This window comes from Molothrus aeneus, chromosome 5 (genome assembly GCF_037042795.1).
Source record: "Molothrus aeneus isolate 106 chromosome 5, BPBGC_Maene_1.0, whole genome shotgun sequence".
Classification (NCBI taxonomy): domain Eukaryota; kingdom Metazoa; phylum Chordata; class Aves; order Passeriformes; family Icteridae; genus Molothrus; species Molothrus aeneus.
This window is the reverse complement of record NC_089650.1, coordinates 60,983,236-61,010,692: the sequence shown is the minus strand read 5'-3', so window position 1 is coordinate 61,010,692 and position 27,457 is coordinate 60,983,236. Positions and strand designations below refer to the sequence as shown.

Genomic DNA, 27,457 nt, shown 5'->3' with positions numbered 1-27,457 from the left:
ATGGGGTTTTTCCCCTCTACTACCCATTCCTAATGGAAATATTTTAAAAAACAACAACAACAACAACAACAAAAGAGTGTTTTTTTAAATGGAGAAGGATTTTCTGTCTGACTTGTTCTGGAATATGGACAGTACAGTCAATAAAGTAAATGGTGGAATGGGGAAAGCGACAGACAGTGATAATCAGCTCCATTTGCTTCAAAGCCTGGAAGGAGTTCAATATATAGAAAAGTTCTAAATGTGTGCATTGAACTGGAGAGATCAGTAGAATAGCTGAGACTCTGGAAGTCTCATTTTTGCATCAAATTTTTGATTCTGTTTTTGTTTCAGTAATTTTGATGTGTTGCTTAACCATGTTGATATATTACACAGAAAAATCAGTAATAAATTAAGAAATAAGGTGAATCAAGAAAGGTGTCCTTCTCACAAAAAGTAGAAATTTGAAATAAATTATGTTTTAATTTCATTGTGCTGAACATTTTGTAATTTTATAATGAGTAGAAATATGCAAATTCTTTCCAATATTTCTGTGTGTTTCTGATCCTTATTTCTGAAAGTCTTTGTAATCAGTTGTGAGTTTTCTACTGAAAGTATAGGATTACCAATAATTTAGTATTAAACTTCAAAGCATTTTTAAAAAAGCATATTACAAATCCTTTTCCTGCAGTTCAGGAAATTCAACATTTAAACACTGTTTGGAAATCTGGTGGCCAACTGAAAAAGAGCAAATTGAAATTTGTGCTTTATAATTTCTCCTGAGCTGGTTTTACAGAAGGAAGAATAGCCTTAAGAACAAGTTGAAGGTTTTCAAATAGTTTGATTTTTTCACATGAAGTTCAACAACTGGAAATCAGTTTAATGACAATAGAATCTGTAACGCAATTTTAGATCAAAATCCACCTCATTCAGCTTTTCCTCCATGACATTGACTAAGTCCTATATTTTCAGTAAAAAATGAGATCATCAACTGATACAAAGTGATTTAATGTTTTCCAGAAAGAGAGCAGAGCAGGTAAAGAAAAATGTTTCATCGTGAATTCAGTACTTAGTGTTTATGTGTAAAGTGATGTTCAAACAACACATTAAGGAATTGCACACTAACACACAGAGCTCCTGGATGAAGCATTCTGAGGTAAATGCCAGAGTACCTCACCATTAGAGATAATCTTCATCTCTATTCAGCAGCCTGGTTCCTGGCTGCTGGAAGTACAGCAAGGTATTGGAATGATTGCTGTGCTTTCAGGAGAGGAATCTATAATTAAATTATTTCATATTTCCTGATGAAATACAAACAGTTGGTGCCGCTGTAGGTTTTATGAGTTCTGTAATGTTTATAGAAAGGCTCTTTTGTTTATAGTCTTATCAAAGATCTATGAGCATCAATACTGTCATCTGAAAATGGAGTGAAATCTTATAGATACTTGACTTGATGACTTAGAAATAATATAACAGGAATGTTCATCATGGAAAATGACTTTATGTTCACCATCCTAGTCTTTCCAAGGCTCTATAATCAGTGCATGATTGTTGTTAAACAGTATCTTTTTCTCAGTCTTAGCTCACAGGCAAATAAATACGTGGCTAATAAAGCTAAGACCCTTTAAACATTAATTTTTTTGCAGGATCAAATATTTCAGCTAAGAGATGTTGCTTAAATAATATGCAATATTTATTTTTAAATAATACCAAATTAATACAAAAATTAATCAAAATTTGTAAAATATTAAATAGATTTTTTTTTAGGGTTTTTTTTTTTTTTTTTAGTTTTCTCATTTTGATCTAGGTGCTTCTAAACTGATAATAATCTTAGGATGCCCAAAAAATCAGATTTTACCCAAAATGAGACAAACTGAAACAAAATCTCTGCACCCATTGATTTTGTATAGGTGAACTAATGACCCAAACTATTTTTCTACATCAGACGCTGTCTGACATACAGTTATTTAGTGTTTCAAGTTGACATTCCTCATCTCTACAGTGCCATTAAACATGCCACTATGGCCTGTTACTGGAGGGTGACTTTTAGAATTAAACTGTTTAAAATTTGTGCTTCTTGTCTTTCCATCCTAGCTAAAGTTCTCAGTGGCAGCATCATGCAATGAATGTTTAGAAGAACCATTTTCATGGTTAGCCAGTTTTTCTTGTTTTCTGACTGAATACTAACTAATAAGTGTTCTTGTCATGTTCATCCTGATACTCCACAGTCCACACTTGTCCTTGTTTGGTGTAATACCATTTTCTTAAACTTTTATTGTCCTGGAACTGTCTCCAGAGACATCTTCTTCTGACATCCTCACCAGCTAAAAACCATTAATCACTTCTGCCCATTTCAGTCTTTGGGAGCACATCTCTGACAAATCACACTCACACATTTATGGGTTCAGTTCTGAACGCATAAATGCTGCCATTTCCTATCTCTAAGGGGATGTATCACCACTCTGTACCTCAGGCTGTTATAGGTCCAGTGAGCATTGATTTATTTGAGACTTCAGAACAGTCATTTGATTTTCTGTTAATGTCTCTGGACCCAAAAACCACTGAATGACATGACTGCAAAGCCTGATACTTTGTGAAGATAAGATGTCACTAATATATTCAGTAGGCATTAGTTTTCAATGGTTTAGACTAATTTTTTAGCTCTTGCTCTTCCACTGGTCTAGAATGTGCATTTGGATGATTACAAATATTTCAGGGTTTCATTAATTTTATTTTCTTTGTATACTCAGTGTTTGCTAGAAATTTTGAAACAGTGAATAAAACACGTAGAAAACACCAGAGAAGGGAACCAACCCAAATCTGTCATTATCCTTTTAACATCTTTTAATGATTATTTCCTGTGTTTCTGTATAAGAAACATCATATTGCATGTTTAGGGTGATTGGTATAGTCCATATGCGTATAATCAAGCCGAGCTATTTTTTATCTGGATTTTTTTTTTAACCTATGGCAGCAGTGGACAAAGAATGGTTTAGAACAAGTATAGGAGTTCTGAAAATGAGGAGGAAGAAAAGAGCCTTTTTACTTTTGTACATTGTGCATGCAGTGAATATCTATCCTAAATTCCAGGCCAACTATGGGAATTTTCATTTTTCTTTCAGGTCTTGAAATATTGTTCTTGCATTAAATTCTGTTTCTCCTTTTCTTTTTTTTTTTCCTTTTTTTTTTTTTTTGTTACGTATATAAGGTTAGAAACTGCAAATGGAACTTTTTTTTTTCACATTAACTTCTGTTTTTTCTGCTGCCTTATCTTAATTTTTAGCTTCATTAGTGTTTAAAAGTAGTCTTTGCCAACTTTCTGTCTTCCTGTCCTGCTTGTCAAAATAAGCAGAAATGGGAAGAGGAAGGTCATGATTCTAAAATAGTATAATTGCTATTAAAATAGTAGGAGAAAAATTCATTAAAGGTTACTGCTTTCTTCTTCCTCAGCCCTACACAGTCGCATTAAATATCACATTGCATACAAGTTTGTCATCTGATGCAATTTATCCAGGAGTGGAATACTTCCTCCTCTGAAAATGAATGTAGATTACAGTGCTAGTATAAGAAATTGTATTTAATAATTAGTAAAATAATAAAATATAAATGTTATCTCCATGTGTGCCTTTAGAGAGGAGAAAGAGGATGTTCTAAAAACTCAGTTTTATTCAGTTGAGCTAATCAAGACCAAACTGAGTTCCTTGTCTGGATTTTTTGGTAAAGAGATGGAGTGGATGTACAATCTAGTTTTAAATACAAATGATGAAGCATTTGTCACTTCTGTGTTGCAGCTGCATGGATTAAATCTGGTGCAATATCCACAGAGAGTAGAATACATATAAAAGTAAACAAGCGAACAAAAAAAACCCAAGCAAAAAGTAAACTCTGAAAAAATGGTCTCATACCTTTTAAAATATTAAAAAAAAAAAAAGACAGGTAATCTGTTTCACTTTGGTATCTGTTTAAACAGAGAAAGCTGTTTTTCTTCCATGAGAAGATGCTCTTTTTTGTATCAGTGTAGCAGATTTCTGTATGTGTTTATTCAAGTGTAAATGCTTTCTTTAAAAAGTTGGCTTTTTGAAGGTTAGGGGTGAAGTATATTTGGTTTTGTTTAATTTGTGTCACTTGGAAATGCATTTGTATCAAACTGGAAATGCCATTTTCATATGAGAATAAGAATAGGAATATGGAGTTTTGTGTGGTCTGGCTAGTGCATGTTCTCACTGTAGAAAAATGTAATGGAAAATCCGGACATACTGTGAGTAGTTTTCACACCTCCTAAGTTTTGCCATCTGTGGCAGATGATCCATTCTGTTTGTTGTCAGGTTCAACTGCATTTCTTTAAAAGGTGTGAGGATTACGCCTGCCCTGGGATCAACCAAGCGTACTTTAGGGGGAATTTTTATGTTTCAGAAAATGAGGGATGGAGGGGGAGAGGAAAGAAAAGTTTCAGGCAGAAGGAAGTTCAAGGGGGACATTGAAAAACTGCATAGAAGAGAAAGAAATATTTTTACAACATGAACTGAAGGAGAAATTAACTTGTCTAGCTGAGGCAGAGGGGCTTATGCAGAGTCTACTGCAAGACCTGATAGCTGGTGAGTTCTTGGAATGGATTGAAGCCTGGAAGAGAAGTCTCAGCAATCAAAGAGAGTTTCCCAAACTTATTTTACTTTCTATTCTATTCTATTCTATTCTATTCTATTCTATTCTATTCTATTCTATTCTATTCTATTCTATCCTATCCTATCCTATCCTATTCTATTCTCAGTGTGTAATATTGAGACCATGGTATATAGTACCAGAGCTGAGTCAGAAATATACTTCCCACCAACAGAATTTATTGTATTGGTAATTTCAAGGAAGTTTTGGAAAGAGTGGGGGGGAATTTGATGCAGACCATTCTGCTGGTGCACGGCAGTATGGATGAAGCCAGGGCTGAGCAGAAAGGACAAAAAGAAGCTTTGCTGTGCTGGCTGTATTAAGGTCTGAATTAGGCAGGTGGGCACTTGGTGAGTTTGTCTAGTCTGTGCCTTACAGCAGCAGCTACATGGCCATTGCTCCCCAGCATGAACCACATTTTAAAGAAAGTTGTTAATCAGAGCTCTGCTCACTCTGCCACCTTTAATCTTAGAGTGGGGAAGTAAAGCATCATGAGTACAGAATAAAGTAAGTATTGCCTGAATGATCAAACTGAGCCAAACCCAGAACCTTTGATTGCTGAGGAGAGGTGTGATTTCTGAAGAATTGAAGAGGTGGTGAGATTCCTGCAAAAAACCAAAAGGATTAAAACTCTGCTTCAAGCAGAGGAGCCAAAAGCAGGAATTGAAACTGCTCAAGTTGTGGTGAGTGGGAATGACCTCCTGTCCTGAGACATTTCCTGGTGGCATCTGTGTTACATGTGGCAGTTTTCATGGCTTTCAAGTGAAACAGGTGTGATTATGGAGTGAGCTGAAGAAAAATGGCACTTTCCTGCATTTCAGTAGTCTGGAGGACTAGCTCAGATTAACTCTGCACATGATGCCTGTGCTTGGGCAGATGAATCCTCACTCTTGTGAACAAACAAGGGCTGTGGCACAGCATGTGGTGTCTCGTCAGCTCCCATCCTGTGGAGGAAGTCTGTAGTGAAGGAGAGGCAGAAAAAGCCAAGATTTTCTCACACCATTTTTGTTTAGTTTTGTAGGGTTTTTTGTTTTCTTCTGTGTTCATTCCCTATGAAACAAGATTGATCTTTTCTTTCTTTCAAAGATAAAGGGGGAGTTAGTGTTGATTGTTTTGGTATTTTTTAATTTGTTGGGTTTTTTTTAATTGTTGCCAAAAGTTTGCAAAGTAGCCTGATATCTGTTGAAAACAGATGGTGCTAATTCAGCATATGCATATCATACTGATAAGTATAAACTGTTCTGAATTTTTCTCATGAGTATTTTCTGGCCAGGATTCTCAGTTAGATTGCAAAGGAAAAGAAATTAACTATATTCTCATTTACTGGGAAAATATTCTTTATAATCCTGTAAAATTTTCCATAGATGAGATCTGAGTTTCAAATAAAATGCATTATTCTGACTGAGAGGTAGGACATATAATGATTTGTGTGTTACATGATAGGAAATGGTATACTATTGGTTTCTATTAGTGAATGAGCCCATGCTAAGGCTATTTCATTACATGCAGAAAAAATTTATTCCAAGGATTTTGTTATTTGAAGATAAAGTTGACTGATGCCTTTCTCTATTGCCACAAGCAGCTTTGCAATCAACAAATCCCAGAGCTAGCAGTTAATATTTTGGTGCAAAAGCCTTTATTATAGCTTGTTTAAATTACCAGTGGCAGAATCTCATTGCCTCTGTATTGAAACACATTACTAAGGTACAGTTCTTTGTTATCAGTTAGTTAAATCCAAAAATGGGTTGTTTTGGAGACAGGGTTCATCATGTGCAAACAATATCTGTATCTTAATCTATCAGAGGCATCATATTGTCCATCCACATCACAGAACTTTGATAACTTCTGATAACCTTTCGGCAGAGAAGTTCCGAGTATTTTCGGTTCTGTATTTATGTAAAATTATTTTTAAACTGTCAGTGAAACACCAGAGGGGAGAAAAAGAAGTGATAGATGATTAAGAAGCACTAATTATGTTGTAGTGTAATATAAAATGTTATAGTACAGTCACCATGAATCTACAGGCTTTGACTTAATCTTGTTAAGCATCTGCCTCAGAGGAATTCTAGTTTTGCCATTTTTATTTCTCCATATAGTGAAGCCTTCTCTTGTTCAAGTTATTGTTATTCAATACATGGACTCCTACATAGACTCTTTGTCCTCTGTTTAGTCATTTATATCATAATCTTTTGGGTTGTCAATGTAAAATATGCTTAAGAATTCTCCTCTTCAGAAACTTTCCTGAGTCATGTGGAAGACAGTGTATAGAAAAATCCATTCATTTTGTTCCTTTTTTATTTTAAACAAATCTTGGATATCTTCTTAAAAGTAATTAGCAAATGAGGAAAGATTTTAATTCACAGACAAAGGGATTTGTTTTAAATTCTTTATCAGGCTTTGGCCCTGGTGTAGGGCTGTAGTACTTTAGCTCTCAGAGTATGAGCTGGAGTTGATAATGAAAACACAGTAGTGCAACAAGGCAACAAGGGTAGAATAGTATTTTCTTTCTGTGAAATCCCTCAATAGTTTTTAGTATACTGATATATAAATAAAATACTTGAGAATATTTAACATTTCTTAGCACAAAGACAAGCTTTTAGGAAGCATCTGTAGCTATTGCCTACATAGCAGCTGTATATTTCCTGCAATGTTTTCAAGCCTTTCATAGAAAAGTATGAAATCTGTATTTGTCATTCAGAAAAGAAATTCTGACCACGTTCCTCAGGTGGGAAGACAGACTTTCCCCCTTCTCTCCTTTCCCCCTTTCCCTTCCTTTTCCTCATTTTTACTTCTCTTCTATCTCAGAGATTGAATAATGGGGAAAACAATGAGCCCATTTGGTAAAGAGATTCCAATGCAGAAGCAGTACTCAACTCTGACAATTTGCCTCTCTCTATTGGCTTGACAGATGCCCATTGTCTGAATCAATCTGCCAGAGATTTTCTCCATTGCAAAGTAACTGAGATACCTGTAATTCTGTTTACAGTTAATATAATTAAACAGTGAATCTCTCACATAAACTGCTATCCCAGTACATCTTGCAAATCCAAGTAATATGGTTGAAAAGATAAATAGCAAAGGGTAGCAGAGGGGGAAAAGAAATTAGGAATAAAAAAGAAAATAATGAGTTTTGAAGGTAACATCACTGTGAATTAACCAGAAATGTTTCCCTTTTACATCAGCCTTAAGCTATGAAAGAAAAAAAATTACAAAAAGTGGTGAATTGTACTTAGGCAATTGGGGAAAAGGACTGTTTTCAGTGAGCAGAAAAAGCAAACACTATAGATAAGATCTGTAGAGGTAAAATAAGGGAATTAAAATGTAAGCTTCTGAATAATGTGTATGTTCTCTAAAATCCTTTAAATGCCATGCATAGAAGGTTGTTCCAATTCCACTATTTAAATCAAAGTTTCAAAACAATGGATTTCATTTTTTTCTTAAAAACTGATTTTTCAATGATGTATTACTGCTGATTTAAACTGCTATTTCTCATTTTTAGAAATTGAGAAGGGAATTGCCCCATTACCCTTTATAGGCAAATTTGTCAGTCCTGTTCCAAATGAATCCCAAATCAGTTAGACTGTGTAAAACTGTCTTCTGTGCAAACAACTGGGAACAACTATTACGTCTGCTCTCATAAAGTAGATGAAATGTAGATTTAGATCCCTTTGAAAATCACAGTGTAAGAGCCACATCTGTCTGTAGTTTGCATATCAAATTTCCTTTGAATTTCTCCTTTCTCCCCTCATGATCAAAAGAAGCATATGGGCTTTTATGTGTTTAACTGAGGATAGAAGTTGGTATCTCACATCAGCTGTTAGGAAGTGCACTGTGCTGTCTCCCTTGCATTTGAAGTGAAAATGGCAATTTCAAATAATTTCACAGAGAAAATGAAGGAGTAAGAGGATGGAAAGTACAAAAGTGTTTATCTGAGGAATGAATGACTCTGACTGACATGAAGGAAAGCAAAAAAATGGAAAAATCTTATTGTTTTGGAATGGACTATTTCTAAAAATTGTATATTGGTGTTAACAGAAACTAAATTTATCTTTATAGGCCTTCAAAGGAGTGGGGGAAAAAAAAGAGAAAAACAGACTGACTGGCATCTCAGTGCTGCTGTGTAGTGATTTAGAAACTAGTTTTCTGCCTGACTGCTCAGTCCCCAGAGCAACATACTTGCAGAAAAGAAAAGGACAGGAGGTACATTGAAGGAAAGCTCTAGTATATTACTCATGAAGCAGGGTATTTCACTCCCCTATACAAGGCCAAATTCAGCTCATCAAATTAATCTTGCACTACCCTTGCCAGCAGTGGCACACAAGCCAGGGCAGTACTGGTTGTATGATAAGGTTTTACTATGGGTTAGAATTTGTTCAGAGAATATATTGCTCCACTCTCAGCACTGCTGATGAGACCAGCTTTCATTAAATACATATTTCTATATATTTTCCTTACCATACACATCTTATCTGCTTCCCTTAACCTGATGTCTTCCTTGGAGGGTCCCCACCTTCTGTGTTTCTTCATGCTGTAGAAGTGTCCCTATGTCAGCCTTAGCCAGTGGAGAGAAGCTTCTCAATATTCTTGCTCTGACATAGTTAACCAGGGGTTAACAAGGGTGGTGCCTTCTCAACAGCTGTTACCACATAATAGTTATTAAGTCCAGAAGTGTCCATAAAAACTTACATGAGAAATTTTCCTTGCACAGGACAAGTTACAAAACATTGTTCAGGACCTCTGCACCTATAGGAAGATGCAGTTAAGGATTCCATACTTAAAAGTAATCTAATACTAGGGTTCATATCTTTAGGAGTTGGGTCTCATTTGCAAGCAATTTTAAAGATACTGTTAAATTACTGTTAAATTACTGTTAAATTACCGAGAAGTCCTTAATGAAGGATAACAGATTTCCATGGATTCTTTGTAGGAAATTAAATGTTTAAAACAATGATTTGCCAAAATTTCTGATTCTTCTGATACATTTTTAACAATGAAGAGCACATGCTGTAATACTGAGTAACACATTCCAACCATCTATAGGTAGAACAGCTGTATTACGATTGCAATTTTAACTGTGCATATTGGGGCTTTGGGGAGGTTGCATTCGGGAAGGTTTTTGTTACATGAAAAATCCAAGATGTGGGAGCTGGAAAGTGAGCTACAGCACAAGCTTTACCTTAACAATCTGCATTGGTCCCAACCCTAGGTGAATTTTTTTTTTTTCTGAATGAGAAAGTGATTTCTATCCCTCCACTACCTAACATCTGGTTAAAACAGTTTATTCACAGTAATTTCATTAACACAACAGCATTCATCTCTCAACTGATGCTAGCCATAAGTTTTCTGAGACAGTTTATTGACTGCATGTTCCTTGTTTGAAGACAAAAAATATTATTTTCATTGTTTTTCTGGTAGCAGAAAAATCAGAATGCAGCCAACTTTCTGCTGACATTTCAAGTCTGTTGCAAATTAGCATCAAATGTTTCAGTGAATCTAGCCCTGCAGAAAGTGAGGGGTTTTTTTCTTCTGCAGTATAGAACAGGATTTTCACCACGCTGTTGAGTCTCCTGGGGATTGTGGCAGAGGAGTAGCCTCATCTATAATCCACTTTACTATTGCTTTTCACAGCACCACAGGCTGTATTAGTCTGACATCACTATGTCTGTTATATAGCCTGGTCAGGACAAACTAATAAGATGCTGTCATCACAACTGAAATTGGCTTCTGCAAATGCATATATGTATACATATTGTATACATTATTTTCAGGATTTTTCCCTACTTTTACAAAATATATATATATAAGTGCAGATCTGTTTTTTAAGCTCCAAAGGGGACCAAAGAAGAAGTTGGTGTTGCGATCACAGAAAATTTTAAAAGAGGAATAAATAATAATGATTAAATGTTTATAGCACAATTTAAAACATGCAAGAAGTATGCAAGAATTGTATGCTCAAGTGTCAAAGCTGAACTTCTGAGCAAATGAAACTAATATCCAAACATGGCTACCTGAATGGAGAGCAGCATATTGTCTTTAAAAACTCAGCTGAGACAAGGACAAGAAAGATTGTGTAGCTAAAATCAAGCACGGTGTTTAGAGGTAGAAATTCATTACAGGTATCCTGAGCCATTCAGTCTCCCAAAGTAAACTTTCTCTTTAAAACAGATAAAAAGCAGCAGAACATATTAGTATTTCCTAGTAACTGATTCTTGTCAGAGTCTTGCTGGCTTTGTCAACAATGACATCAAATTAAAAGAGACAAAAATAGGTAGAAGAAGGTATTTCTGGAAAGATTCACAAGGAACAGGATGATCATTGCAAAAGAGTTATTCCAAAGTCACCACACAATTAATTCAGCAGTGTTCACAAGCCTTTGTCCAGATGACCTCTATAAATTCTAACTCAGACAATAACTCACATCAAGACTAATGGGTATTGGCAAGGCAGAAAAGCAACATTTTGCTAAATCCGTTTGCATGCAACCTTCAGCTCAGTCTTTTGACTTCCTTACTGTGATGTTATCTTGTCACTGAACTGCAAGACTGAGAAGACTTTGTCCAATGTTTATTTCAAAATGTTGTTAGGCTTAAGGAGTGGTGTTGGAAGGTGAAGATAGTTTGTTTGTCCATTCTTTAGTTTGTAGTATTGTGGAGAACTTCTCTGTGGCTTTATTTCAAGCATGAGCTTAGGCCTTATTTTAACAAGGTCAGCTTTGCCTCAGAAGCATGTCTGATTACCATTAAGTCCACCCTGAAGGGATATCCCAGACTAGTGTTAAATTATACAAGAGTCATCAAAAAAGTAATAACATTTATATGAGCATCATGGTAAAACAAAAAAACTAGAATAATTTACTTCTAATTTTTTGAAGTTGCACTTGACATTTAGAGTGGTCATTTGCTAAACAAAAAATTATTTTAAAAAGTAGTGAAGATACTAATAGTTAGCTAGAAGTAAACTGCCTAGAATTAAGGTGGAAAACATGGTAAAATATAGTAGGAAACTTTATTGTTTATTAAGTCAGAGAGCTTGCTAAGGTCACCTTTCTGACATCTAATTTAACCTTTAACCAGTGATTGTAAGGTCTAAGAATGCCTGCTTGTATTTGATAGGTTTATGTGGCTCCAGAGTGACCTCATGGAGGTTTCTGCCCCATCTTTCCTTTAGGTACTTCAAATATAAAGTCAGCATACATTAGAAATGTGAGACAATGACCAAAAATACAGAGATAGGACTAGACAGCACAATTAGCCCTTTCCACTCCCAATTCTTTTTGACAAAGAAATTAGAATTTGGCAAATATCAGCCCTAGCTTGCCTTTTTTTTTTAATGCTATTTAACAAATTCAAAGGAAATGCAAAAACTAATAATAGTCACTTTAAAGTTGTCTCTCAAATATTGCAGTTGAACTTCCCTTCAATCTACTAAGACAGTTCCCAGGGAGCATGCTAACATAAGTGATGATGGAAATATCCAGGAACAAGAAAAAGACACACATTTTATCACAGTAATAATTTTCTTGTCCTAGTATAAATCTCAAGTAAAAGCAATTAAGCCTTCCTTTTGTGAGAATAGTAGCTAAAAGCTAGAGGTTATCAATACTTTTTCAAAAGCAAGTGTAACATCTTCCTATAATATCTATTAGTCTAAGTTTCTTCATATACAGAGAGATCTAAAAGCAATTTTTTTTTGTTAAAACTGATACTAATCTGACACTGAGATTTATTCATCAGCAACTTAACTATTATCTGAAAATATTAATTCCATAAAGTATTGTAGACCTTTTAATGACTGTTTTATTAATAGCACTTCCCAATACCAGTGACCATCTGGAACTGCTTCACCATCTGTGATCCCAATTTCAGTTCAGGAGGGGGAAATAACAGTGGTATTACACTGATTCTACAATATAAAACATTAGCCAACTAGACCTACTGTAGATGATTAATTTGTCTTTGCTTATAAGTGCACACTGAGCAAGATAAAATTAGCTCCTTTGATTTGTTGGCACAACATGGGTTTGTGAAATGGCCACAGGAAGCTGAAAAGATTAAATTGCTTTTATTGAAATCTGAAACGTGCAAAAGTTCATGGAATTTAGATGAAGAGAATAAAAGAGCTTTAATGGCATTTGAAAAGGTGGTGAATGTTTCCTTAAAGATCTGTGGCAAACGATGTGTTAATTATTACAATTTTTTAAAGCTAGGTTACAGAGGACCAGCAAAAGGAAATTTTCAACACTTCATAAAAACTTGTACAGTTTATTAATGCCATATCAAAATAAACTGAGAAAATACTGATTTATAAACTCCTACTTAAAATTAATATTATTTATATCCTATCTGAATGAAGTAGCATTTATTTCAAAATAAATGCCATTTTTAATTAAAAGCAGTTAATCCTTGCAGAAATGCTTTCCTTTTCTGCAGAGGCAGGAGAGTTAATTTGATCAATATTGGTTTTATTCTTCTCCTATTAAACTGGGCTAAAATGTTTCCATTTGTTGGTAATAACATGTCTGCATTCTGTAAGGGCTGAGCTGATTTTTCTTTTGTTTCAGGGTATGTGTGTAGATCAATCTCTTTTCCTTTGCTAAGGCAAGATTTGTAAGAAGCTTCAAGGGATATAGGATATAATTTCAAAATCATTCAGGTCCTGCTTCCTAATCTGTATACATTGTGTGGGAGCCTGAACTTTAAAACTAAAAGAAAATTTCAAAAACATTAGTGATTGAGGATGCAAATTGAATTGCATCTAACCAGTTGCATTGTCTACTTTCCTAACTGATGAAGAGACTTCAAAAAAAAAATCAGTTATCAGTCTGAGGTACATCAGACTACATCAGGATGAATCACTCTTCCACCATTAATTGTGGGGAAGTCTGGACATCTGGATGGAATTGAATTGCTATCATGTTATACTTAATTTTTTTTAAGTTTTAAACTGTAGATTCCTAACTGGAACAAATTTCATTTATGAAAGTCTTCAGTGAACTGAAGAAAGCTTATACCAGTTTTGTAAGGAACAAGAAGATCCCCTGAAAAAAAACCAAATATATATAGCATGAGATATGAGGCAAAAAATTACAAGATCATGTAAGAACTGTCTGTCTTGTCACTAGAAAGTTCTGCTTTGTTGTCTGGATTTCAGTACAAGTTATAGCTTATGGGTATGCATTCAGTGTCTGGCTCAGACTCATCTATTTGACTGTACAGATTATATATAAATTTAATTATGAATGCTTATATAAGTACATTAGTACATTTATAATTATACATAGTTTTTATTAAATTAAATGTTATATGAAAGGGAGGTGTATATATACATATATTCCCCTCCCACACACATATGCATTGAATATATTTATGTATAACCATGTAGAAATTAAAAAAAAAATTAAATTATTATAGATTAAACTTTAAGAATATAAGGTAGATTTTTTAAACTTAGGCTAAACAAAGTCCTAATGAATGTCACCCTTATTTTTGCATTAGATTGCTCATTTTTAGTAGGCTGATGACCATTTTCCTTTCGACTTTCTGCTGCTTAATCACAGATACAAAATTTCCTCTGTCTTAAAGAAAGTATGTGGTTAAGTTAAAAAGCCATACCCTGAAAAAATTTAAATAACTTGTGATTAATTTCCCTTCAGGATAGTGATTCAGTCTTGTTTCTTCTATTGCAGTCAAAAGGTTCTTCAGGCTTGACTCCATCCAGCACTCAAAAGAAGGTGAAGAGGACTCTGCCCAATCCACCTCCAGAGGAAGCAACAACAGGAACTCAGTCCCCATATACTTCTGTGGGATCAGTTTCACGGAGAAGGATTTGTAGGACCACCACTATGGCCAGAGCCAAAATTCTTCAGGATATAGACAGGGAATTGGATCTGGTCGAACGTGAGTCAGCCAAGCTTAGGAAGAAGCAAGCAGAGCTAGATGAGGAGGAAAAAGAAATAGATGCCAAGTTGAGATACTTGGAAATGGGCATTAATAGGAGGAAAGAAGCCCTGCTAAAAGAGAGAGAAAAGAGAGAGCGTGCCTATCTCCAAGGAGTAGCCGAAGAACGTGATTATATGTCAGACAGTGAAGTTAATAATACCAGGTCAACCAGAATAGAAACTCAGCATGGCTTGGAAAGACCACGTACTGCACCCCAGACAGAATTTAACCAGTTTATGCCACCACAAACCCAGCCAGAAACACAGTTTGCCCCTGCTACAAGCCCGTATGCTCAATATCAGTATTCATCTCCTGCCCTGCCAACTCAAGCACCAACTCAGTTCACACAGCAGTCACATTACCAACAACAGCAGCCTTTGTACCACCAGCAGGTTTCACCCTATCAGACCCAGACAGCATTCCAAACAGGAGGTACCATGTCCTTTACCCCACAGGCTCAACCTCCACCATCTCAACAGCCATCATATCAACTCCCATCACAGATGATGGTGATACAGCCAAAGCCAAGACAGACCACATTATACATGGAGCCTAAGATAACAACAAACTATGATGTAATTCGCAATCAGCCTCTCATGATAGCACCAGTTTCAACTGACAATAGCTATGCAGTTTCCCAGCTGGGCAGTAAATACTCTACCTTGGACTTAAGGATAGGACTAGATGAGAGAAACAGCATAGCAAGCAGCCCTATATCAAGCATATCTGCAGATTCATTCTATGCAGATATAGACCACCACCATACACCCCGAAATTATGTGCTGATTGATGATATAGGAGAACTTACTAAAGGAACAGGAGCCCTTGGTTCCAGTTTTAGCCTCCATGAGAAAGATCTGACCAAAACAGATCGACTTCTTCGCACAACTGAGGCCAGGAGAGCACAAGAAGTGTCAGACTTCCTGGCACCACTGCAGACTTCCTCTAGGTTACATTCCTATGTTAAAGCTGATGAAGACCCAATGGAGGACCCTTATGAGCTCAAACTTCTGAAACACCAGATAAAGCAAGAGTTCCGTAGAGGTGCAGAAAGTCTCGATCATCTGGCTGGTCTGTCACAGTATTACCATGGAGAGGGCAGCTACAGGCATTTTCCAAAATCTGAGAAATACAGCATAGGTAGGCTTACTCTTGAGAAACAGGCTGCTAAGCAGCTCCCAGCAGCCCTCCTTTACCAGAAGCAGTCAAAACACAAGAAAGCATTGATAGACCCCAAACTAACAAAGTTTTCACCTATCCAAGAAAGCAGAGACCTTGAGCCTGACTATTCAAGCTATATGACTTCTAGCACTTCAACACTTGGGGGAATCACTACTAGGGCAAGGCTTCTTCAGGATGATATCACTTATGGCCTTAGAAAAAACATCAGTGACCAACAGAAGTACATGGGGCCACCACTGACGTCATCCATTGGAGCAGGCCTTGGGACTGCACTAGGTCCAACAATGAGATCTGCACTACAAGATGAAGCAGACAAGTCTTATAGCAGTGGTAGTAGATCTAGGCCCTCATCTAGGCCCTCCTCAGTGTATGGGCTCGATCTGTCATTGAAAAGGGATTCTTCCAGTTCTTCTTTAAGACTGAAAGCCCAAGAAGCTGAACCTTTAGATGTTTCCTTTAGCCATGCAGCACCTTCTGGAAGAACTAAACCCACCAGTCTGCCTATTAGCCAAAGCAGGGGAAGGATCCCAATAGTAGCACAGAACTCAGAGGAGGAGAGCCCACTAAGTCCTGTTGGACAGCCAATGGGAATGGCAAGAGCAGCAGCTGGACCCTTGCCACCAATATCTGCAGATACCAGGGACCAGTTTGGATCGAGCCATTCATTACCTGAGGTCCAGCAGCATATGAGGGAGGAGTCACGGACTCGAGGCTATGATCGAGATATAGCCTTCATCATGGATGACTTCCAGCATGCCATGTCAGACAGTGAAGGTAAATTAGGCCTCAGACTGGTATCTTACTATCACAACGCAAATCCTCATTTCTATGCATGTGTCTGATTTTTGTCACACTTCAAAGACTTGTTCTTTTTCTGTTCTTTGGTGCATCTTCTGTGTATCTACATTTTTGGGGGTTGATTCGTTTTGTCGTATTTGATATTTTTTATTTTACCCTTACATTTTCTGAATGGTGTTAAGCTACTATTGCATGCTACTATATTGTTATTGATTTGCTTTCCTTTTGGTTTGCTTGTGCATTTTCTTTTTCACTTGTTTATGTCTACTTTTCAATGATACTGTGTAGAACATTCCACGTACAATACAGACTCTGCCATCAGTCTTTATGTGCAGCTCTCTCCAGTGACTGTGAATCATTGAACTTATTTGCAATAGTTTTTGCTGGGATTTGGAAATGATCTCCCAAATCTCTAAAAAACTCCAGTAATTTTATGTGCATGAAATTTCATGATAGAACACAAAAAATGATAATTCCATCTCCCGATGCACCAATTTAGATCTGTGTTTATATAGAAATAGTCTGTTCATTAAGTACATATTATATGTTAGAACCATATAGAGCTTAACGTGATAGCAAAATAACATTCTACATATGGTTTGTTGAAAGCATCCTGTCATGTGGACTTCTGTGCATTCAGAATTGTGATTATGTAAGATAATTTGTCTTTGAATGGTGCAAGACAATCTCATACTTCAATAAAGGACATAAAGTATTTTACTTTTGTTGATGGGTTATGCAGCGTAGCTGGTTTTATATGCACCCCATACACATCTGCCAAATAAGCACAAGAGTTTATCTTACTTAAGTTCATGAAAGGAATCTTTCTGATGTATTATAAATAGTGCAATTAAAAATGCTGCTTCTGAATAAGTACAGCAGAATGTTAAAGCTGATGTTGAGTTAATAATTGCAAATTATGTATCAGTTTTGTTTGAGTCAGTTCAGAATTAATATATTCTAAATTGTTTAAAAATCATAAAGACAGTTTGAAGGCAAATGAAATGAATATGTTCAAAATTGTATGCACTCCATTAACTTTTTCTTATGTGTATTTACTGCACAATAAAAGAGACTTTGCATGCGCTCTATTGTCTGTAAATGGCAATGATTGTCTCAGAAGACATATTTGCATGATTATGAAGTAGTATGGTTTATTTTTCACATTTCTACTAACCTCCGTTCATTATTGCATTATTGATTTTTTACAAATGCTAAATCTTTCATAAGCATTAGAAAAAATTATCTATTTGCCTTTCTCATACATCATACTAAGGACTTTGTTCTGTAAGTTTTCTTCATATTTCTTAGATATTTATAACCCCCTCATGAACTCTGTGTTTCAGGAGAGACTCAGGGTCATCAGCTTTTTTGATATTTATCAGAAGTTTAACTGTTTTTATTGTCCTTCGATTCTTAGCACACAGAGTCCTATAATTAAATCTGAAAACAGCTGAGAGGAACTCCCTGAGTTGAAACTCATATCATTCTTCCTAAATAAGCAGATGCTATCTTGTCTCCTCTCAGCTTGTGACTTTTACGGATCATTCTAGAGTCACATTGTGAAAGATACAGGACTTTTCCTCCTGAAAACTGAGGAGAACCAACCCAGACCAAAAGATCCATTTTGATGCTATTCTATCACATATGAACAGGTCATGGAGAATTACATCATAGGTGCCCTACAGTGTGTTATAGTTCTCATATATATTTGTACAAGACATACATGAATACTTCAAGTTGAACACGTTTCAGTTTTAAATCAGTTTCTGATTAGTTAGACCCTGTCTGGTGTATTCTAATTCCATTCACATATTCTGTATTAGATTGATATGTCACTCAGGGCTTCCCCTTCCAGCAGTCTTTTTCTAATTTCTATCAAATTTTATCTTCACAAGTGGCCTATTTCTTGGGAAACCAAAACACTTCTTCACATTATTTTCAAATATGCAGTCTAACAGCAAGTAACCTGTATTGAAATAATTAATATAATTTGAATGTAAGATAAAAAGTGTTCTAAATATGCAATTACATTTCTAAAGAAAGTCATGGCCTTCTTTTTTAGGGACTGCACTCTTCTCTGTAGTGATCTGATGTCCTGACAGTGGACAGCTATTCTGGCATGTTTCATCCAACTTTTTAGCACAATTTGCTTTGCAGCTTCTCTTTATTTTAAGCAACTGCTGCGTGGTCTTGATGAAATTTCATTTAGAGAAATTAGTCTTAAGCACTGTCTTAGGAAAAATCTTCTTGTGCTACAGCTTGATTTATCATCTTAAAAGACATTTAAAAATTAAGTTAAAATGTTAAATTTGATTTGTTTTTCTTTTGTTCAAATTCAGAGACATGCATGACTTTCTGTTCATTTTTTATAGGTGACATCCCATAACAAATACTAGAAGAGAATGCAAATAGGACTTTGAGTCCAAACCTTCTGTTTTTCACTAAGTAAATACTGTAACAAATCTTAAAACCATGCTTCAGGACATAAGTAATGCTGGCACTGGGATTCCAAACTTCAAACAGGTTAAAAAAGTAGCCTTAGTGTCAAAACAGCACAATGTCCAGAGCTGCCCATTAAAAATAAACAGCATTTTGAGATCTTGAAACACCTGGGATTTTCTCAGGGTTCCCAGTACCATGAAAACTCTGATCCAGCAAACAGATCTCTGTCAACCACACAGCTGTCACTTTCCACACATTATTAGGTATGCTGAAGATAATAATTTTCAAGAACACTGAAGCTAGTGCTCAATTTTATGAATATAAATAGCCCTTACTGTTCAGAAGGTATAAAATGTACCTTTTCTCACCTCAAGAATATTTTTTTCTTTTATATGCTAATTTGTAAATTCTTCAGCAGAGTTTAGAAGTTTAAAATTGAGATATCAAGACATCACATTATCAACACAGTTGATTCCTTGTAATTTTTCATCTGTGGGATTTACAGTGATCACTGTTATTTCTCTCACTGAGGTTCTTGGATTCCACGGCCTGGAATTCAATCTCACCTGGTTAATCTGTTTGGGTGGAACCACCTGGCTGCATTCTGTTAGCCTTAGAATAAAAGGATGACTTCTCTTAGGCTGTCAGTGGTTCATCTTGGCTGTTGTCAGGTTTCCAGCTGTGACAAATCCCAGCTGTGCAAGCCAAAACCAATGGGGTGTGTGTGGACATGTGAGTGTGGGGGGTATGTGTGTCTGTATACACATATATTTATAACTTCTTAAATTTCAATAAAATACACACATTCATCACAGTTTGATTACAAAAAAAAAAAAAAAAAAAAAAAAGTAGGCTGCAGGAAGGAATTCTACATTTTCAAGAGTAGTAATCCAGGAAATGTTATTTCAACTGAGGCAGGAGGAAGAACAAAATCATTCTTTCATCTGCTCATTTGATGACACAGATTGTGATAGCCAGCATTAGCATCTGGGGTCATAATTATGTATTAGGTTCTTCATGTAAGCTTCAGAAAGAAGTTCTGTCAAGATGAGTCATGGACAAGCCTGCTTTGTGCAGGTACTGATCAACAGGCATAAATGTGTAAAGCATGAAATTTTTGAATGCTAGACAATAACTGCTATCAATTGTTTTATTGATAGCAGTTAATAACTAATCAGTAGTGAGATAAGAATCAACCTCTAATAATGTTTCTGGTAATTCATATGTTCTTATCTAAATAATATTAAGTAAACCATTTCATGTTAGATTAAGTTTGTGCACAGTCATGAAGGAAGAGACTGTATAATATCAATCATAATATGAATCAAGATTTAAAAAAATTTTGAAGGCTTCTTATATTATATAGAATGTTGGTTTTACCACATACAATGTATTCTTTTCAAAAAAATCATGCATATATATTATTCCTCTTTTGGAAAACTTTAAGAAAATAGTAATGAAAAACCACAACTTCCTTTTTTTCCCATTAACATTTTTTTGAAATTATTTCTTAAACCAAATAGATAGTGTTTATTTCCACAGCTAAATAGGAAAGATTATTAAAATTACCATTTTTCCTTTTAAATTCTTTTCTGTGTCATGTTCATTCACTCTTGTTATTATAGCAAAAACTGCTAACTAACTAGCAAAAATTATTTAAGTTTTACAATTCCTTGTGGTTTTGCTGAAACAAATATTGTCTTCCTTTGATTTCCAAATTTATTTTGCTTAATAGTGCATAAAATTCAAACTTTCCTTACATTCTACATTGAATTACCTGGACATTGCATTGGTTTACAATTGGCAACATAGAAGAAAACAGGGCATGATTCTGATACCAAAGGAGTGACACCTATGTCCCAATAGTCAATAAGGATAAATATATCCATTTGCAAAACTGATTTCAGTGAAATGATGTTATTTGATCCCCAAAAGATGCCTAATACAACATTTACTGTTGCAAACAAAATATTAGTCTTGTAGAATTTTTGCAGAAAGAACATTAAAAATCCATACATAAAGGTTTGTACTGTAAAATCGGGGGATGGAATTAAAAATGAGAACACCTGTAATATTTCTGCTTAGAATTTCAGTTACATAGGTTGGTTTCCTATCTTCTTTGATTTGGTTTGATATCGATTCCATAAAGAGGTTGTAATTTTCTTATATGTAGTTCTAGATTATTTCCAAAATATTTTGAACAGTACTCAGTTCACAAATTTGGGAATTAGTGGAGTTTGCATTTTGAGGGTTTGTTATTTTGGGTTTTGATTTGGATTTTCTGAGTTTGGGCTTTTTTCTGAGTCTGCTGCAAAATACCTGATATGACTAAATTTTTCTCAACAAACATTTTAGAGATATGTGAAATCTGCAGTCTATTTCTTAGCTGCCAGAAGGAGGAAGTGGCTACAGCTCTTGGTAGATATCTTCTGTATTTAATATCCATGGTTCTGACATAAACAGAATCTTCTCTCTTTGCTGTCTCACAGCTAAATAATGCTCAAGTTCAATGTCTCAAGTCTCACCTCTAACTTTGCTTTAGCTGCATGGCCAATTAGTAACCACTCTGCATGTTTGCTATGCACAATGCACATTCTTGCCCTTTGCCCAGCACTGGACCAGAGCATTTGACCTGTCCTTGGTTTTCAAAGCCTATCATCTCCGTCGGGAAGAAACAGATTGGTTTGACAAGCCCAGAGAGCCTCGTTTGGAGAATGGACACATCCTTGACAGAAGGCTGCCAGAGAAGTTGTCACACTCTCGACCACTAAGTCAACACCAAGATCAAGTAAGCTGTCAAATAAGATGTGCCTCTAGTTTTATAAATGATTGATAAGTTAATCATACTGTCCAACAGTTCCCATAGGAACTACAGGATTACTCAAAATCCAGCTGCTTTCAGCTGAAATGCTGTTGAACCTGTATTCATCATCAACATTTGATGGTGAAATTAGATTAACTTTCCTCTACAATTTAGTATTAATTTTTCAGGTTGTCTTTTGACTTCTGAAATATAACTGAAAATATCTATACCTTAAGTATTCCTATAGGTGAAAAAAAAGGAAAAAAAGAAAACAGTCTAATTTTCCCTTACCAGCTTTATCTCGTCCAAATTCACTTCCCTTCTTTTAGTAGTTGAAGGAAAATAATTCCTTTATCCTGTTGACATTTTTTCTACTTTCAGTTGGTATGATCCCAAAAGTCTGTGATTAATTATTGAATAAATTGGTGAGACTCTATCAATCTAATACTTAGAATATTTAATTTATTAGAGAGAGAAAGAAAAATACCATAGTCTGCTTTTTCAAGCTTGCCAACTTTAAAATGTAGTTTACCTTAGGATACCATTCTATTTCCACTTTTTATTAACAAAGTTTATGCATTTCAAATCTCTAAGGTCTTCAGTTCCTTGTTTTAGTTGTCATTTTTACTGATTGATTTAGGTTATATCCTGATTTATTCTTATGTTTTCATTTAGATTACATTTTTACATGAGATCCAATGAAAGCAGTGAGTGCATTTCCTCAAGACAAGAGGAAATTATCTCCAATTGCACCAGGGGAGGTTTAGATTAGATAAAAGAAAAATATCTTCATGGAAAGGATGGTCAAGAATTGAAATAGGCCACCCAGGGATATGGTGGAGTCATCACCCCTGGAAGTGTTCAAGAAACATGGATGTGGCACTTGAGGACATGGTTTGTGGTGATCATGGTGATGGTACTGGGTTGACAGTGGGACTTGATCATGTTAGACATCTTTTCCAAGTTATTAACAATCCTGTGATTCTGAGAGAAGGAATTGCATGGCCCTTTTGTGATACTTAACAGCTTAAATTGCTCACGTTAATTTGTCAGACAACATAAAACACAGGAATATCTCTGTCATGCAATCTTTAAAAGTTTTATGCTGGTGAGCATTTTCACTGACATTTGACAATTAAATGCAGGTTTTATGAAGCAACAGTATAGATTTCATTAAGTAAGTGTTAAAATTTCTTACAACACAAGCTTTCATTTATTTTTCCCTCCTTTTCTATCCCTAGCATATATTGAGATTTACACACCCTGGGTTGTACTGAGCCTACTCATTTCTTGTTTAGAAAAAGGGCTTTACATGATATAATTCTTACAGCAATCTATTCAAATAGATCTATGATTCTATGAATCAACTTAATTGCATAATAAAGGATGCTTTTGAGTCTTAACATCTCTTAATATCACTGGCAATAGTTAAAAAATCCTGTCTCTCTGAGCACTTTAATCCTCATGAGAAGCATTAATTATTCTAAAAATACATAATTGTATTTTACCACTACAGCTTTCTGAGGTAAAATTGAAAATTTTCCTTGAAAATCAGGTTTGTCCAAAAGAATTACTGCTAACCCTGAGGTCTGTGATCAGGAGGTGGTTAGTAAGATACATTTAACTTTTAGAGCTCCAGAGTTTTTGTCCTGGGAAACAGTTCCTAAGCAAGGTCTTACTCACAGAGATCTGATCATTGCTTTTTTTCCTCATATAAATAGCATACCCTAGGACTGGTTGAAAAAATTTGTTCAAAAATTTTCAGCAGGAAGGTTAAAGGGCCTAGGAGTTCTTGTTTTCCTGGATATTTCCAGGAAAAAGATATGTAATTTTTTTTCTCCTTCAAGCTGTTGCAATATCCCCATGCTTATATGGAAATAGAGATACAGCATCAAAATCTTGCCAAAGGAATTTTTTAAGGTTTTATGAAATATGGGATGTAAATTGGAGAGTGAACATGTTCTAAATAATTCTATCTGATGCCACGTAAAACCTCAGCAGAAGAGAAGTGATGTGTGTGGACAAGTTTTACAACAATTCCTTCTTCTTCTCTTTCCATCCAGGTTAGCTACTGTCAGTCACACATCAGTACAAAATAGTATCAGTGACTCTGCAGAAGGGAGAAATGCCAGGTCTCACCAACTCCACATCATCTACCTAATCAAAATGTTACTCAGAGCTTGTGTACGTTAAGAGTCTTCTGTGAACGTTTGTTTAAGATAACTTAAAAATATTTTCAGACACATCCAGAAATTAAATTGCTTTGTGACAAGATAAAAAGGGACAGAGATATTTTAAAAGAGTTTTATTAGCTTCATGATGAGTTGTGAAAAATTTAGCAATAGAAGAAAGTAAATCAGTGTTAACATCTCTATTTTTTAGTATTAGTATTATATTTTCAAGAGAAAAAGACAAATAAACCATATCAGGGCAATGAGAGTGGTGAGGCAAAGTAAGGCAAAGTAGGCACTCCCTAAGGGCTTTTTCAGCCCTGTGTATTATGAAAGAGTTACTGAGTTCATTGTGCCATGCTATCTGTCTCCTGTATCCACACCTTAGTACTGCACAGGAACCTGTAGTGCCCAAGTATGATGTACTCAAAATGTAGAAAAATGGCAAGTCACTCTCCATCCAGAACCATCTGAACATATCCACCTTCACCCACAGCTTCCTTTGCTGCAGATGATTTCCTGAAATTGGTTAAGAGGGAAGTTTCTTGGTTAGCACAGGAATTAAGCCACTACAACTCCATTAATATCTCTTACTGAGCTCAAACCAGCCACAGAAAGAATAATTTGCATCAATAGCACTAATCTGCTTGTAATCAGTGTTTCCAAATACCCTTGCTGGCTCTAAATTTGCTATTCTTATGATCTTCTCTGTTAAAAAATGAAAATATTTTAATGACAACTTCAATACGTGTATTCCAGAAAATTTTGATTCACACATGTGAAATATCAATTTTCTTACTAGATGAAATCAGAACTGCTTGATTACATCCCACAGAGCCTGTACAACAGAAAGTAATAAATAAAGCACAACCCTGAGCTTTTGAAGTAAGAATGCCGTGGAGTGACAACCCTGAACCTCCAGTTTCCATGGATTTCTTATAACCCAGTAGATTAAGCTCACATACTGTATTATAAGTATTAAAATATATTTGTTTCTATAGCAACTTCTGTGGTATTTAGTATTCTGAAATCATGTTAATTTGCAGTTCAGTTGAATATCTTAATAGCCATTTCCCAATGTATTGATTCTGGACTGCTTCCCTGAGGAGGGTAAGACCTTATCAATGCATCATCATCTATTGTAGAATTCCCACTGACCACTGTTCACGTCAACGGTTTGCTGTCACTTCCAGTTCACCAGAAACTTCTTTAAGCCTCCTGACATCAAGTGGTTTTATTCTTATTATTTTCTGTGAAAATTATTTGCATATCCTGAACTAAACTGGCTGTTACAAACAGTTTGGAAAAGAACTGTAGGAGAAGATGTCAGGGCAGTAAAAGTTCATGACAAGGCATGGACAATGAGAGTATGTTAAGAGGATATAAGTAGTTTTTCAGTGAGGAGTTTTAAATACTTCCAGTCACTATAGGTGGGTCTTTTTAAGCCCTAAATGAATAATAAAATCCTAAACTCATCGTAATACCAGTATATTGCCATCAGTTCACTTAGGCAACAGTTTTCTAATCACAAAAAGAAGGCAAGTGTCCTAGACATGAAATCTTTTGAATGCAACCCCCTTTTTCTAAACACCATAAAAAATTATATGCTTTTCTCTTCATTCATGAGTTATTACCATTTTCTTGAAATTTAAGTCAAGCCTTTTTAGGGGCACTTGGAAAATTAGAAGTTACGAAAAAAATGGGTCAAAAGGGGAGTAGTAGGGCTGAAATGAGAAAATGCCATTTGTGACAGAGATTCAGAAGGCTACCTGCAAACTTTTGTTCCACAGTTTACTTAGTTTTGATTGTTTTCCAACCGGTGAGGCGAATTTATTTTAAATTGCAGTAAACTGTTTTCTGTTAGAGACCTGGTTGCAGGGGGGGCATTTTGTGGTTGAGATTCTCTGGAAATATGATGAGAAATTGGATATTTCCAACTTTAGTATAATTGTTCAAATATTTAATCTAAAGAGTGGATTGTTAGCCACCCCCTTACTGTAATTCACAAAGGAATTTATCTGGCAGTGCCTCATTTCTCAGTCACTCAGAAATGTTTTTATCTCTGCATGCCAGAATGACTTTTGGAGCAAAGGTCAGCATTGAATTTACTTAATTGCAGAAGAAAATGCAACTCACTTTGCAATTTATTAATGAGCGGGAACATTGTATTTGTTGAGCTTTTATTCGGTGTGTCTTTTGGAAATTGTTTCCATCACCGGGGATCTATCAGCAGAAAAAACTTTCCACCTTGAGGATTTTGAGACAACTCTACATTTGTGCTCCACACAGAGGAAATTTAGAGGTTCAAAGGGGCAGAATTACCACAGCTGGAGAAATTCTTGGTACCAGCTTGCATGGGCCTTGTGTGCTCATGCAAGTACCTGTGGTATTCAGAAATCAGGATGGATACAGCCTAACCCACCACCTCGAGCATGCACCATCTTGTTCCTGGATATCCACCTGAGGTAAAGTTTTCCTTGAAAATGGTATTGCTCAGAGGACAGCAACCAACTGTAGCTGCTGAGAGTCACCTTATCAGGCCCTGTCTAACACCAGAAGAGGAGATGCAGCAACATTTAAAACCAGGAATGACTTTGGTGATCCAATCCAAAGCAGCTGATACATTATAGGTATGGCTATGGCCTGGAAAATTAAAATACATTTCATTAATTTTATTTCTTAAACTTAAATACAGCATTGGGGAAATTTTTTCTTCTTGATTATCCTCTTTAATTTATATTATTCCCTTTTATGAGGCCTCCATAGTGTTTGTTTATCAGACAAAACACTTAAAGACAACAGGAAATGAAATGCATTTTTAAACTCATCTTTTATTAGAAGCCCTCAGCACAATTATTTCCCATTCATTCCATTTTTGGAGGGCCTTTGAGCTGACTAATAACATGAAACACATGACCAGAGCTTAAATTTCCTGAGGAAGAGGATGATATGCCAGTGCTAAACTGCAAATCAAGTGTACTGAATGCTCCCAGAGAGGTGAGGAAGGATGACAGGGACAGTTGGCAGAAATCTCTGGGATTTGTAGCAGATATATGGGATCAAGTCAACTTTTGCCCTGTGCCCTAAATCTGGGCTTATGGACTTGTTCTCCACTCCTGCAGCTGGGCAGTGGAAGGATGGCCCCTCTGCACCAGTTTGGATTTCCATTGCCACATTGTGTGGCTTCAGTGGGGTCCCTCTCTGCCTTCCCTGGGGAAATTGAGGGAAGAGTCAGCCAGAAGGGATTCCTGGCATATATTCAGGTGAAGGGAAACCAACTCTAGTGGATGTAAGAAGATGAGAACAATTGGAAACACAAAATAATTTGTGCTGTACAGATTTTGAAATATTCTAGTAAATTTTCAGATAAATTTTCAGATAAATTTCAGAATAATGTGTGTAAATTTCAGATAAAAATGCTCACTAATGATTAAAGCAAACTATCAAGAACAATGTAATTGCTGTTGGTATTATCTATTTACAGC

General features: G+C 35.7%; 1 protein-coding gene across 7 annotated transcripts in view; it reads left to right on the top strand.

Annotated features, from left to right (window-relative positions):
• PCLO (piccolo presynaptic cytomatrix protein) overlaps positions 1–27,457 on the top strand; it is a 323,520-nt gene that overhangs the window by 169,124 nt on the left and 126,939 nt on the right. For all 7 annotated transcript variants that reach the window (XM_066550944.1, XM_066550946.1, XM_066550943.1 and 4 more), the window contains exons 7-8: positions 14,321–16,529; positions 21,650–21,786. In XM_066550944.1, the coding sequence (XP_066407041.1) occupies positions 14,321–16,529; positions 21,650–21,786 (2,346 nt within the window). The remainder of the gene's footprint in view (positions 1–14,320; positions 16,530–21,649; positions 21,787–27,457) is intronic.